Source organism: Canis lupus, chromosome 18, assembly GCF_048164855.1.
Source record: "Canis lupus baileyi chromosome 18, mCanLup2.hap1, whole genome shotgun sequence".
Lineage (NCBI taxonomy): Eukaryota > Metazoa > Chordata > Mammalia > Carnivora > Canidae > Canis > Canis lupus.
The window spans coordinates 54494773-54510723 of NC_132855.1; the positions used below are offsets into that span (position 1 = coordinate 54494773).

The following is a 15951-nucleotide window of genomic DNA, read 5'->3' on the forward strand; positions in this document are numbered from 1 at the left end:
CAAAAAAACCTGAGAGCACCTATGGAGAAAAATCAACTTTGCATTTTGTCAAGAAATGTCATTAAAAACAAAAAGCAAAACCTTATAACTACCCTCTGCCATTTAATATCTAAAAAGAAAGAAAAAAAAAATCCCAGAATAAAAAGATTGGTCTGTTAGTGTTATTAAAAAACTCTTGACATCAACTGTGTGTTTTTTTTTTAAGATTTATTTATTTATTCATGATAGACACAGAGAGAGAGAGAGAGAGAGAGAGAGAGAGAGGCAGAGACACAGGAGGAGGGAGAAGCAGGCTCCATGCTGAGAGCCCGACGTGGGACTCGATCCCGGGACTCCAGGATCGCGCCCTGGGCCAAAGGCAGGCACTAAACCGCTGGGCCACCCAGGGATCCCCTCAACTGTTCTTTATTTCACTCCAGGCAGGTAAAACCTTTCTTGTGAATGCTTAGCATTGGGCCTAGGATGTGTGCAGAACCCTTGAGCTATTTTACCCCTAGAGAAAGACAGAAAAGCTTCGGTCTCCATCTGACCACTCACCTGCTGTCGTTATTTATTATTTTTTTATTTTTTTTTATTTTTTTTTATTTTTTTATTTTTTATTATTTTTTTAAAAAAGATTTTATTTATTTATTAATGAGAAACAGAGAGAGAAAGAGATAGAGGCAGAGACACATGCAGAGGAAGAAGCAGGCTCCATGCAGGGAGCCTGACATGGGACTCGATCCCAGGTCTCCAGGATCAGGCCCTGGCCTGAAGGCGGCACTAAACCACTGAGCCACCCGGGCTGCCCACACCTGCCCACACCTGCTGTCTTTAAAAGAAACTGACTGTAACATCAATTCCAACTCCTTCCTAGATGAAGACAGAGAAGATTTTTAAGTGAGAGAAGGGAAATATTTAAAGATTGAAAAGGGAAACTTTAGAAGATCCCCAAGAGGAAGATAAGACCGTAGCAAAACAAAAGACCAAAAATGCAAACCAAAAAAAAAAAAAAAACAAAAAAACCAAACCAGGGAAAACATGTGTCTGGTAAACTGAGTCAAGAAAAGCTAATAGTAAAATTCAGTTATTTTAAGCTAAGAAATTTTCTTTCTGGAGCTCTGCTGCCGCCGCTGCCGCCACCCACGCTGCAACCATGCCACCCTATACCATCACCTACTTCCCTGTTCGAGGGCGCTGTGAGGCCATGCGCATGCTGCTGGCTGACCAGAGCCAGAGCTGGAAGGAGGAGGTGGTGACCATGGAGACCTGGATGAAGGGCTCACTCAAGGCCTCCTGTCTGTACGGGCAGCTCCCCAAGTTCCAGGACGGAGACCTCACCCTGTACCAGTCCAATGCCATCCTGCGACACCTGGGCCGCTCCCTTGGGCTCTACGGGAAGGACCAGCAGGAGGCGGCCTTGCTGGATGTAGTGAACGATGGTGTGGAAGATCTCCGCTGCAAATACGCCCTCCTCATCTACACTAACTATGAGGCAGGAAAGGAGGAGTATGTGAAGGCACTACCAGGTTACCTGAAGCCTTTTGAAAAGCTGTTGTCCCAGAATGAGGGGGGCCAGGCCTTCATCGTGGGCAACCAGATCTCCTTCGCGGACTACAACCTGCTGGACTTGCTGCTGATTCACCAGGTCCTGGCCCCCAGCTGCCTGGACTCCTTCCCCCTGCTCTCGGCCTATGTGGCGTGCCTCAGCGCCAGACCCAAGCTCAAGGCATTCCTGTCGTCCCCCGAGCACGTGAACCGCCCCATCAATGGCAACGGGAAGCAGTGAGAGCTTGTGGAACCCTGGGCGGGAAGCTGGGGGGCTACCTGACTTCCTTTCTCCCTGACCAATAAAATTTTCAAGTGAGGAAAAAAAAAAAAAAAAGAAATTTTCTTTCTTCACTTATTTTTCTTTTTGTTTTTGTACTTCTATTTTCATAATTTCTATATGGTATTTCCTGTTTTTACTTTTGTTTTGTTTTCCACTAGTTTCCTAGCAAAGTGTCTTTTGAAAAACTACAGGCTAGTCTCTGCTGAACCAAGGGGATTTGTCCATACCTAAGCCAACATAGCTAAGAAGTGAGGGTGTCCCTGGGGACCAGGTGTGGTGGCAGCAGAACGATGGGGGGAGAGAGTGTGGACAGCTGCAGTGGCTGGCCCCTTCCCGCCCCCAGTTTTCCCTTACACAGACTAATGAGAAATCCATATGCTGCAGTAGAAAAATGTAGTGTCTCTTTTCCACTTTCCCATTTTGGCCCAACTTCTTGCTCCTGACTTTCTAGTGCCAACCACAACGTAAAACTTTGTCCTTCACTCTAAGCAGACTACCATAGATTTTATGGAACTGCCATACTTTTTTCCTTAAGATTCTTGCTTTGGGGGGTGGTGGGGGAGATGACTGTTTCTTGACCTACTGACCAACTGGCTTTTTTCAATTACATAAACAGGATGGAATGGTGGAAAATGAAAGAGCTGAGAAAAGAAGCTGTTTCAAGGACTATTCATTCATTCAACAAAGACTTACTGAGCACCAACCACTCAGTTGACATTTACTGGGTGCTTTCTAGTAGTAAGCCACTGTGCTGAGGACACAGCCATCCAGCTCTCTCCATGGTGCCGGGGTGGGGGTGGGGGTGGCATAAGCCAACAAAGAGATACCACATGATAAACAAAGAGAGGGAAGCAGGGAGTGCAACAAGAACATACGAGATTGGCCCATGATCCTGACTAGAATAGTCAAGAACTATGTCCTGAATGGGGACTTCTGGGCCAAAAGCTGAGGGTCAAGAAAATGAGTCAAGCTAAAGGAGTAGCGGGTGGAAGCTAGAGGATTTCCGGATAGACCTAGCGCACCGGGGCAGTATGGGGTTGGATGAGGCTGAAGAGGCAAGGAGGGGTTAGTTCATAAAGGACCTTGTATCCACGCTAAGAAACTTGGGTTTTCCCCCCCTATAGATGACTAGTTCTCGAAAGGGCAATTTTACTCTCCATGCTCCTGGGGACAACTGTCAATGTCTGGAGACATTCTAGGCTGTCTGAACTGGGTGGTAGTGCTGGGATGCTACTGGTATCCAGTGAGTAGAGGCCAGGGATGCTGCAAAACATCCGACAATGACAGAGAATACCTCCACAGCAAAGAATGAACTGGCCCACAATGTCAGTTATGCCAAAGTTGAGAAACGCTAGTGTAGATGATTGGGGAGTCACTGAGGAAAGTTTACAGACAAGTGATGGGATTATCTTTCCATTTTAGAAAGCTCACTCTGGCGGCATTCTGGAGAATGAATAGGATCATAGTCAAGGATGGAGGCGCAAAGATCCGTTAAGAGGCAGTTGTGCTAAGGTCTGTGATGCTAAGGAAGTGGCGGTAGAGACAAGGAAGAAGAGACAGTTTCAAGAAATCTTTAAAGGTGGAAAATCAATGATTGAAAACTGACTAGTATAACAGGAGGAGGACAGTGATACCATTCCCCAAAAGAGAGACTTAGGGAGGAAGCATATGTTAAAAAACATGATGTTTTTCAGGTTGAGGCATGTCAAGTATGAGGTATCTGTGCATTATCCAAAATGGAAGTGGTGAGCTGGCTATTTGGGTCTGAGATCAGGAGAGAAATTTGGGGTTGCAGAAATTAAAGTTTGGGGGTTGTCAACAGATAGGTAGCAGGGGAAGCCATAGGAATGGACAAGATCAGTATCAGAGATTGTGTAAGACAGAGAAGAAAAGCCCCAACACTTAAGGTCAGGTAGAGAAAAGCACCATGCATGAGACTCATGAGAGGCCAGAAGAAAGTGGGTCATGAAAATTAAAGACGAATTTTAGGAAGGGAGTGGTCAACAGTGATCAATGCTGTCAAGGCCGAGAACAAGAGGTCAAACATGAACCAGCAAGCAAGAATGCAGGTCAAGAAAGAGAATAACAAAACAAAATTGGACTGAACAAACCAGGACCTTGTTGACGACTCTGGTGGATGAGGTTACAGTGAATTGACAGAAGCAGAAGCAAAAATAGCAGGTTGTATGAGACGGGGAGGGAGGAAAGAAGAGGATAGTAGCCAGATGGGCTTTTTTTTTTTTTTTTTCCTTGAGAGTTGCTAAGGAATTCTTCTTTATTGTTGCTTTGCTTTGTTTTGGAAGAAAGGAGAGATTTGAGGATGTTTAGAGGCTAGATAAGAGGTTGGAAATGAGGCAGGAAGGTATGGAAAGGAGGGAGTGGGAGAGGAGGAGGCCCAGAACCCCCAGGGGAAGGTTCAGCTTTGGGTATGTATTTAGGGTAAAGATATCAGGTAGGTGGTCAGGATGAAGTTCATCAGGAGGAGGGAGCTGAGAAAGTTCATGTTTGTATTATTATCAGAGAGCGATCAAAAAAATGTCAAAGACCCTTTGAGGGTTTACAACCCCCAGAGAGGGTCCAAAGATAGGTCTTCCCTTTCTACCCATGCCATCACAGCTACTTCATTTCTACTCGGCTTTCAAGACCCGGCATAAACATATCTTCCAAGAAGACTCCTGTGAGGGCCCCAGGCAGATGGAAATTCCTTCCCTTCCTGGATTGTCACAGCGCTTTGTACAAATCACACTCCTCACTTCTGGCACTCGGGACACGGCTCTGCCTCCTAGATCTCTGGACCTACTGCAAGGTCTCACACCAGTGTGAGCAGTAAGGATGCCTTATGGATGAAGATGGCTCTGAGCCCTGAGCAGCACACAGTGTGCACGCCAGCACTACATGACGGCTCTAGGACTCTGAAGCTTACACTCTGGGGGTGATGTGGGAGACTTTGTGGAAGAAATGGCAATGGAGCTGTGTTTTAAGGGCTGAACTTCTATGGATAAAAAGACAAGGAAAAAGGATTTCAAGTGGAGAAAATTACAATAGCAAAGCCACTTTAAAAGCATGTTGAAAGAACCTCATGTTGTTTGATTTGCTAGAGAAGGTACAACAACAACAATGAAGATAATCCCTGCTAACAATTACTGAGCACTTAACTATGTTGTCAGGCACTCGACTAAGCATTTTACCTACATTATCTCACTTAATCCTCACAGCCACTCATGATGTAGATACTAGTATTTACTAGTATATCTTCATTCTCCATATCAGGTAACAGGAGCACAGAGCTGGGGTGATTTTCCGAGACTAGTCAGCTGGTGATAAGGGTGAAACCTGGAATGAAGCTGGTAGTCTGGCTCTAGAGCTTGCACTCTTCCACACTCATTTTAGGCATTCTGAATACCAGATCCACCAATGGGTTTTAGATGATCCACGAGTCCCGTGAAACTATGAAAAATTTTGTGTATGTGCATTTTTTCTCGGGGAGGGACCGTGATTTTCACCAAATTTTCAAAGGGGCTTATAACCCCTAAAGGGTTAAAAACCATAGGTATATGAAATCCCATGCTGTATGGTGGGACGTGGGCATGTAGGCTCCAAGTAGATGCCTGAATGTAGACTGAGGGTCTGGAGGAGGCCCTTCACAAAGACAATGGAAGGTACCAAAAATACTGAGCTGTGAGGCATATAATTGCAAGAGTATTTTGGCAGGTTACTAACATATGCAAAGTAGGACTGGGCTTTATGAATTCATGGATGTCAGAGAAGGGAGAAGAAAGAAGTCAACAACGGGATTTTTCTGAAAGAAAATCACTAAAAAAAAATATGAGTGAGAATGTCTGAATTTCAAATTGTTCAAACATGAATGAGCTTTTCTGACTTCCTACCTCTCTCAAAATGAAACTCTCAAGGTTGGTTGTATTTCAATTGCAACATATGTAATAAGATTTACATTTAAAGGATTTTTAAAAATACCATTATACATTTTGTTCAGAATTTCTCTACTTATCTCCTTTGTATACACAGGAGGTCCATAAAATGAGGGAAATGAATTCAATCTTGAAAATAGCCTTATTTAAGGCAATCTCACATTTAACATGGGTCTTTTTTTTTTAACGGCAGTTTTAATCTGGTCCAATTCTACTGATCTCAAACACAAACCCTGAGACTGTACGCACATGTAGCAGCCCTTTTGCTAGCTTTGCTAGCAGCTACTACCTATGGTTGATTGTATTTTTCAAGATATTTGCAACAGAATTTCCCATCTCACACTGGTTGGGTGGGACCAATGTCTCCCCAACCTCCACCCCAAACACACCCCTGCTCCAATCTGGATGGGCTTGTGACTATGATAGAAGTGCTGTCTTATGACTTCTGAGGCTAGATCATAAATGGCAATACCACTTCCACCTGGTTCTCCTGGGATACTTGTTCTTAGAACTCAGTTACCATGTTGTGAGGAAGGCCAGGCCACGCCACATAGACAAAGCCATCTGCAGGTGGTATGGCCAACAGCCCCAACTGAGGTCCTTGCCAAAAGACCATATCAACGGCCTTGAAGAAGCCTTCAAGATAACTCTAGCCCCAGCTTCTGTCTGCCTGCAAAACCACATGAGATCCCAAATAAGAAGCACCTAGCTGAGCCTGATCAACCTTCAGAATCATAAAGATCATAATAAAATGACTATTACTTTAAGCCACGGAACATGGAATGATCCATGACAAATCAACATACAGCCAGAATATATATCCTAATATATAACTGGAACACTTTCAGGGTATTTGCACTTTACTCCTCAATCCAATACAGCATGGCTACTGTCCCCACCATTGTACTATGGTTACTGTGGCAGCTATCCAACATCAGAGATCCCCTAACTGCTGAATATAACGGTGACTTTCCATTCTTTAACTTGCTTGACCTTTCTGTGCCATTTGACACTGTTATACAGCCCCACCTTCTTCAGTTTCCACTCCTTTAGCTTTGGTGATATCTCCCTTCCCTGAGTCTCCAATGACACATGGATCATTTCTGTCATCTGCTTAAACACTGCATTCCCCAAGATTCCATCCTCTCAATCTATAGATTCTCTGTGAGCCAAACATTTAGGTTTAATTCCATTTATATATGCTTGACGTCCAAAATAGGGAACCTGAGCCTGACTTTTCCTCCCGGCTCAGGCATATATTCATTGACTTATTCAACAGATGTTTACTGCACGCCAGGTCCTTGCATACAAGGACCCTCACTTAAGTTCTTGTAAATATGCCAGAAATAAATGATTATAGATTACAAATAAAATAATTACAGATCATGATCTACTGGGTGAAGATAGCATATTGAACACTCCATTTAATTTCACTTCCTTCCAAAAACCTCAATTTTGTCTTCTATTTTAAGGACATAAAGCTCAAAAAACCAGAGAGAGTGGGAGAAGTGACAGCAATAGATCTTTGAATTCTAGAAAGCAGATCAACAGTGAAAATGACTTGAGTTATTGAAGAAAGTCAAAGGGAAAGCCAAGAACAATTCTTGAAAGGCTTAGGAATTGACAGCCTCGGGCACTCCAGAAGTGGGGGGTGGGGTGGGGTGGGGGGGATTGTTGGAGAAGTGGCTAAAATAAGGAAGACTGTTTGAAAGTTGATTGAAAACCACCATGGTCTCCAAATCCCTGTACTCTCTGCTACTGTCCCACCCACCACAGTAGCTCCCTATAGATTTATTACCTGAGAAGCGTTTCTGGACTGGGAGGTCTCTAGACAGAGAAAGGTGGAGATGGCATTACCGAAAAAGGGGCATTAAGTGTATGATGTATACTAATGTTGAGATTTAACTGCTAGCCCTAATTCCTCCAGGAATTCAGATAGGCTTTTACTCTCAGGAGAGTGAAGTAATTCTCTGAAGAAAATAACCAGCCTAAGAGGAAAGAGCTGAAGGTACAGATTTAGGATAGTCACCCAAATTATGGCCCAATGAGATCTTCCCATAATGAGGCTCACCATCAGCAAGACCTTCTCAAATATACAGATCCCAATCATTTGTTTAAGTTTCCTACTCAAAAACATAAATTAATAACTTAGGATTAAAAGAAGCCTGAGGAATGCCTGAGTGGCTCAGGATGTGATCCTGGGATTCTGGGATCAAGTCCCACATTGGCTCCCTGCGGGGAGCCTGCTTCTCCCTCTGCCTATGTCTCTGCCCCTCTCTCTGTGTCTCTCATGAATAAATAAATAAAATATTTTTTAAATAAATGAATAAAATAAAATAAAATAAACCTGAGAACACCTGTGCGAATTTTGGGGAGGACGCAATTTACTTCATAGCAATGTTCGAAGGCTTCTTTTAATTAATTAATGTTTTTGCGTTACATTGAAGCCCTAATCTCCAGTGTAACTGTATTTGGAGACAGGGCCTTTAGGAGGTAATTAAGGTTAAATGAGGTCATAAGGGTGTGGCATGAGTGTAATAGGACTAGTGTCTTTATAAAAAGAGACTCCAAGGAGCTTTCCCTCTGTACAAGTATACACAGAAAGAAGTCTAGTGAACAGTGAGAAGGCAGTCATCTGCAAGGCAAGGAAGACCTCTCACCAGAAACTAAACTGGCCAGCACCTTGGTCTTAAACTTCCCGGTACTCCCAAACTGCCAGAAATAAACCTCTGTCATTTAAGCAACCAGTCTTGTGACATTTTGTTATAGCAGCTTGAGTTAACTAATACAAATATCTCCAACAAATAAAAAGAAAATAGACAATAGGAAGGAAATAGACTGTTGAGGAAAAAAAAATTTCAAAAAACTATCACTAGAGAAATGAAAACACACATCCATATAAAAACATCTCCATGAATATTCATAATAGCTCCAAAAAAGAAACAACCCAAATGTCCATCAGAAAGAACAGACAAGGGCAGCCCCGGTGGCTCAGTGGTTTAGCCAGCCTTCAGCCCAGGGTGTGACCGAGATGGGTCCCACATCAGGCTCCCTGCATGGGGCCTGCTTCTCCCTCTGCCTGTGTCTCTGCCTCTCTCTCTCTCTCTGTGTCTCTCATGAATAAATAAATAAAATCTTAAAAAAAAAAAAAAAAAGAACAAAGTAAGTATGGTCATGTAAAGGAATATTATTCAGTAATAGGAATGATGTATTAATACACGATATGACATGGATGAACCTTTAACACATCATGCTAAGTGAAAGGAGCCAGACACAAAAGACCACATTTTGCATGACTCCATTTATATGAAATGTAGACACAATAGGAAAACCTATAGAGAGACACGATAGATTAGTGACTGTCAAGACTAGACTGGGGAGACAATGGGAAAATTGAGGAGTGATAGCTAAAGGTTACAGAATTTCTTGTTGGTGTAATGAAATGTTCTTATCAGTGATGATTGTATAACTCTGAATTGTACACTTTAAATAGGTGAATTATATCTCATACTGTTGTTAGTAAAAACAGTTAAACTTAACAAGTAAAAAAAAAAATTTAAAAACTTTTGCTCTAAACCAGACCAGGTACTTATGTAAGAGTTAAAAGAAAATAATTAAGTTGACCTATATTTGTCTAACATGGAAAAGTCTCCAAGACTTATTGTTAAGTGCAAAAAGCAAGTAAAAAAGCCATATATGCGATGTTATAACATTTGAGTAAAAGAAAACCACAAAATAAAACTCTCTATACATTTATATACACACAAGAGCATGTGAGCACACACACAAATGCGCAGAGAATGTTTTGGAAAGGATAACTGAAAAGGTGGTAAACAGTGATGTAGGAAAATTTTCCTATATTATTTATGAAAATTTAGAAATAGTACAGAATAAAACTAAAGGCAGACAGAAACTCCAGGAAAAACAAAAAGGGGTATGAAAGAAAATGTAACCATGATGATCACTGCTTTGGCAATAATCAATACTTACACAGTCACAAACACACACACAAGCAAAACAATAGTAAAAAAAATCCGATTAGAAATTAGGCAAGATAGGGATGCCTGGTGGCTGAGCAGTTGGGCACCTGCCTTCGGCTCAGGTCATGATCCTGGGATCCAGGATTGAATCCTGCATTGGGCTCCCTGTGAGGAGCCTGCTTCTCCCTCTGCCTATTTCTCTGCCTCTCTCTCTCAGTCTGTGTCTCTCATGAATAAATAAATAAATCTTTTTTTTCCTAATAAATAAATCTTAAGAAAAAAGAAATTAGGCAAGATACAAAAAGATATTTTGTTGAAGAGGATATATGAATGGTAAATGAGCACATGAAAAAAATGTAAGATGTTCAACCTTGGTAACCACTGGGAAAATGCAAATTGAGACCGTTATGAGATGTCACAGTGCACCTATTAAAACAACTAAAATAGTGGCACCTGGGTGGCTCAGTCAATCGTCCAACTCTTGATTTTGGCTCAGGTCATGATCTCAGTGTTGTCAGATCAAGCCCCATGTTGGACTCCATGCTGGGTGTGAAGCATGCTTGAGATTCTTTCTCCCTCTCTCTCAATACCCCTCACCTCTAAAAATGAAAAACAAAAAAACCCAACTAACAGAAAAACCTGAATACCAGATGTTGCCAAAAATGTGCAAAACTTGGCCTCTCGTTCACTGGTGATAAGAATCTTAAATGGTACAGTCACTCTGGCAGGCGAGAATTCTACCACTGAACCACCAATGCTGGTACAGTCACTCTGGAAAATATTTTGGTAGTTCTAAAAAACTAAATGTAAGCTCACATACAATCCAGCAACCATACTCCTAGGCATCTATTCTAAAGAAATGACAATTAATTTCCATACAAAAGCTGTACCCAAAAGTTTGTATCTTTATTCATAACAGCTTGAAACTGAAAACAACCAAAATATCTTATAATAGTTGAATGATTAAACAAACTGTTACATACCATATATGGTACATACATACCACAGAATATTAATCAGCAATGAAAAGGAATGAACGATTGCCATAGGCAACAACTTGGATGTGTCTCAAGGACATTATTCTGAGTGGAAAAAAAGCTAATCTCAAAAGGTCACATATAGTATGATTCTATTTATATAACATTTTCAAATGACAAAATTACAGAAATGGAGAACACACTAATGGTTGCCAGGGGTTAGTCTGGTGAGGCGGAGGAAAGTGGAAATGACTAGGAAGGGATAGAATGAGGGAAATATTTGTGGTGATGGAATAAGCTCTATTTTGATTATGACCCAAACATGTGAAATCTTGATATTAAATCTACACTTGTGAAAAAAATAACCTAGAATTATACACACAATATATAAATGTCAATTTTATGGCTTTGCTATTGTACTATGCTTACATAAAATATAATCAATGGGGAAAACTGGGTGAGGACCATGGAACTGTACTATTTTTGCAACTTCCTGTGAATCTATAGTTATTTCAAAATAAAGTTTTTTTAAAAGAACATCTGAGGAGCACCTGGGTGGCTCAGTCCGGTAAGCTTGCCTTTGGATCCGGTCATGATCTCAGGGATCCTTGGATCAAGCCCCACATCAGGCTCCCTGCTTAGTGGAGAGCTTGCTTTTCCCTCTCTCCTGCCCCATCCCACCCCCCAACTCATGCTCATGCTCTCTCCTGCTATCTCTCAAATAAATAAGGACACCTGAGTCCAAAACAGAGGTTTTAAGAATTAAAAATGCAATGTCAGAAGTTAAATAGAAGAATTAGAAGATAAAGCTAAATAAACATATCTCCAAAGAGAGCAAAAGACAAAGATGTGGAAAATGGGAAACAAAGTTTAAGAAACTAAGAGAACTAGTCTTATAGAGAAGCAACATGAAATATAACAAATTCAATAAACAGGGGATGGAGAAAATAGGAAAGATGTTAACAACAAAATAATCCAACAAAATTTCACATTATAGAAAGACATGAATTTCTGGTGCCCACCAAAGAGTGAAAATAGGCCCAAAGCACGGAATACCTTTGTGAAACATAACACTGGCAACACAGAGAAGATTCTACAAGCATCCAGAAACGAAAAAAATCAAATCACATACAAAGGTATAGCATGGCTTTGGCCTTCTCAACAGCAACACTGGATGCTAGAAGACTATAATGCAATGTTTTCAAAATGCTGATAGTGTCCAATCAAGAATTCTGCACTCAATCAAATTTGCAGGCAAATCAATGTCAAGGTAGAACAACATTTTCAGACATCCCTAACATTTTAGACATAAGTAAAAAAAAAAGAGTTATTTCTCATGCACTCTTTTCCAAGAAACTACTAGAAATTGTGCTCCACTAAAATAAGGAAGTTGGACATCTCCCTCTGGGACACAAAAGTATGACCATATAGAGCATCTCTGCTCCTATCCCCCCACACTCCTCTTTCTCTTACATTCCTGATCTCATTAATGGCATCGGCACTGATCAGCAGCCCAAGCTGGGAAACTAAGTCATCCATTTCGCAAGCGAATCACTGAAGTCTTAATGATTTAACTGCCTCAGTATTTCTCATTTTTGTCCCTCGTTCCATGACTTTAGGTGTGTATCATACATACCACCTTACCAATCTGCCTATTTCCAGTCCTAACCTCCTCAAATCCTTTCGCCACAACCTGGCTACAGCCATCTGCCTAAAATGCAGATCTGACCACCTCCCTCAGCTACTTAAAACTCGTCAAGAGCTTCTCAAATTCAGGCCAGCAGAGTCTCCACTCTCCACACCCAGCTCCCCCACTCTGGTGGCAGAGACTGTATTTGACCAGGGCCTTCTTCCTGCAGAGCCTGAACTCAGCCTCACGACCTCCACCATGAATGAAACGGCGTGCAACGAAGGCCAGTGACTGCGGACCTGGGGGGCCCAGTCAGCCAAGCATCTGCCTTCAGTGCAGGTCATGATCTCGGGGTCCTGGGATGGAGCCCCTAGCATCAGGAGCCCCGTTCCAGGTGGGGCGTCGGCTCCTCCCTCTGCCCCTCCCCCCACTTGTGCACGGGGGGGGGGGGGGGGCGGCACTACTTGGGCGAGGCCCGAAAGGCCCTTCCAGACTTTTACTCGGGCCGTCCACTGCCCCTCGCCTCCTCCTCTCTGTTCATGCTGTTCTCCCTCCCTCACTCCCTGGAGGCCCATCCTTCCCCTCCGCTCTCCTAGGGTCCCCAACCACGCTCTATCAGACTGTTTCCAAGTCTCCCACACAAACGCCTGGTCTTACTGTGTATTTCCAGCCCCTGCTGCCACGTGGGCCTCCAACAGACCTTTGCTGAAACCAAGTGACCACGAGTGCAGCAGGGAGGGCCCTGGGCGGGGAAGAAGGGGGGCTGGAGGTCACACGCCCAGACGGCGCGTCCTTTGTGGGCGGCCCATCTGCTTGTCCCCACTGCCCCCGAGCCCCGTGAGGAGGCTCCCCACTCCTCGGCCGCGCTCCTTGAGCCCGCGGGGGCGGCGCAACCGCCCGCCTGGACTGAGCGCGCCCTGAGGGAAGGGGCTGCCTTCGGCGGCCGGCGCGGCGCCCAGCAAGCACGTGCGGGGGCGGCCCCTCGCCACGCGACCGCCGCCTCGCCCCGAGGCCCCGGGCCCGCCCCGCCTCCCGCGGCTCCCCGGACCCCTCCTCACGCCCGCCGCTTCCCGCCTTCCGGCCGGCGGAAGTCGCCGGCGGCCCTTCCCTGCCCACGTGGAGCCTTTTCCGGTGCGCCCGCCCCCTCCGGCTGCGCGGGCCGGGCCGGGCCCTCACCTCAGGATTCCCAATGTGCCTCCGGACAGACATGCTGGCTCCGGCCGACCGCGCTGGGCTTCGAGCCTCGCCGGTAGCCTCTAACCCTAGCTTCCTACCCCCACCGCCTCTCCCGGCCGCCTCCTTACAAGCTCTGCTCCGATTGGCCTCCCTTCTCCGGCTGGCCAATGGAGGCCCTGTTTACTCTCCCACTGCAGGGTCAAGGGCGAGCGAGACGCCGCTCAATGGTTGCCACGGGCAACGGGGGGGACGCCGGCTCCTGAAGCCTCTGGTGCTCGCGGCGGGGCCCGGCGGGCTGCTGCCCGAGCGCGGGAAGAGGGGCGCGGGGGAGGGGCCGGCTGGCGCCTGCGCGGGAACCGGTGCGCAGGCCCCAGGGAGGGGGAAGGGCCGGAGAGCTGGAGGCGATGGAGGGGGACTCGGCGGGGGGGCGGGGGAGACAAGAATTGCAATCAGTGTGCGAGCAAATGTGTGACCCACGGCACCCTCCTCCCCTCCTAAGGTCATCTTAAGCAAACGCCTGGGCTACTTCCTACAATAGGGAGAAGATAGGAGACAGGGTGGTTCCGCGGGAAGGGGAATCTAGAGTTTATTATTTTCGGGTTAAGTTAATATGCAAATTGTGCAAAATACCATGCGTAAATACAGTAATTATTGTAGTTTCAAAAGCTTTTTAGCTAGCTAGAGAACGGCAGCCTTAATTGCAAAGCGCACGCACCATTCTGTGATTCATCATTCATTTAACAAATATTTAATAAGCACCTTATGAGAAAAGCTGCAGTAGGTTGTGTGGAGGATGGGAGGATGACTAAGAACCAGTCCCGTTGTCATGGAAACCATTGTGACTCCTGCCATCAGCTGCCACCTGTTCTTATTCCAGATCTGAAAATTAAGTCCTAGCACCTTTACAAAACAATCACACACACAGTTTGACTTTGGCTTCAAAATGTCCCACCAAATCCGTCAAAATTATTATTTACCTTTACATGGGAGAACAACACAATAACCCTTTGTCCTTTACTCTAAGTTGTTTTTCCAGGAATGGGGAAAGGTTACTCTGAACTGTTCATATTCACTGGCTCTCAGCTTGTGGATAATAGCATGCAGCTGAGCAACTTCGGGTCTGTGCAGAGGACCCATTCAACAACATGGCCTTGCATGCCCGTGTCCTCTCACACCCTCCAGCATCCCACCCGTAGGACCACACCTTAAATCGTCTTGCTTGACCGCCAGGAGCTTAAACTGGACACAGCTGTCGCTTGCACATTAATAACCACCGAGTTTGTCTGAAATTCCTTAGGGTTCTCCAGTTCTTTAACCACTCTAAAATTCCCAGCTTTTCGCCCCTCCATTACAATGAGGGAGAGTTTAGGGGCTGCAAAAAAATGAGAAGGGGGCAGTGGGGAGGATATCTTACTATGCAGAGGCTTCTGGACACATCACTACTCAAAATGAATGCTTACTGGTGCAATGTGGAGGTGGGATGATGATGGAATTTATGGAGAGAATAAAGAAGAAAGGACAGAGAAGAGAGTGAGAATAGGGACTAAACTATATGATGGTAAGAAAGAGAGGCAGAGTCCTAAAGACATCTGTAGGTCAAAGGAGCAGTTATATACATGTGAGGAAGTAAGGAGTGCAAAGAATTGGAAGGCATCAAAGATGGCTATAATTTCTAGCTTAGGGGACCAAGTAGATGAATGATAATGCATTAACAATGGAGGTCAATAAATCAAAAGAACAGAAAGTATAAGACCCAACACCTATTGGAGTAGGAAGCTCAACTTCCCTTCTTCAATGTTTGGGCTCACTTCTCTGTGTGATCATCTCCCTTTTTCCCAAGAGGGGATGGGAATACCAGCTTTATTTGCCTTGGTACTCATTTCAGTTGTCAAATTTGGGCTGCATGTGAAGCATGCACAGAGATAGAAAATGTGGGTTCTTGGGTCTAGGGAACGGTTGCTGATTCTGTGTGTCTATGGTGAGGGTTTAGGATTCTGTCATTTAATTTTTTTTTTTTTAAAGATTTTATTTATTTATGCATGATAGTCACAGAGAGAGAGAGAGAGAGAGGCAGAGACACAGGCAGAGGGAGAAGCAGGCTCCATGCACCGGGAGCCTGACGTGGGATTCGATCCCGGGTCTCCAGGATCGCGCCCTGGGCCAAAGGCAGGCGCCAAACCGCTGCGCCACCCAGGGATCCCGGATTCTGTCATTTAAATACGTATTCTCCCACTCTGACTCCTTGATTTTGATGCAGAGTCCAAGGACCACACCTTGAGAGGTTCTGCTGTAGAAGAACCTCTCATTTTGCCTCAGTGGAATCCTTAGAAATCTTAAAGCTACAAATCAAAAGGCTTTTAATATAATGAAATTCGCTTCAAAATTCCTTTTGGATGTATAGCAAAATTGCATCATAATTAAAGCAAGGTGCTTACTTCTAATATGGAAA

The 15951-nt window shown here is 44.4% G+C and overlaps 1 protein-coding gene and 1 pseudogene across 2 annotated transcripts in view; one reads left to right on the forward strand and one right to left on the reverse strand.

Moving 5' to 3' along the window:
- The window catches only part of CEP41 (centrosomal protein 41), a 55406-nt gene extending 41582 nt beyond the window's left edge, over positions 1 to 13824 (reverse strand). The window contains exon 1 of one of the 2 annotated variants that reach the window (XM_072784579.1): positions 13503 to 13824. In XM_072784579.1, the coding sequence (XP_072640680.1) occupies positions 13503 to 13535 (33 nt within the window). In that variant the 5' untranslated portion in view covers positions 13536 to 13824. The remainder of the gene's footprint in view (positions 1 to 13502) is intronic. The other variant, XM_072784580.1, reaches the window with a different exon arrangement.
- On the forward strand, positions 97 to 1868 carry LOC140609272 (glutathione S-transferase P pseudogene; annotated as a pseudogene).
- Positions 13825 to 15951: the final 2127 nt, after the last annotated feature.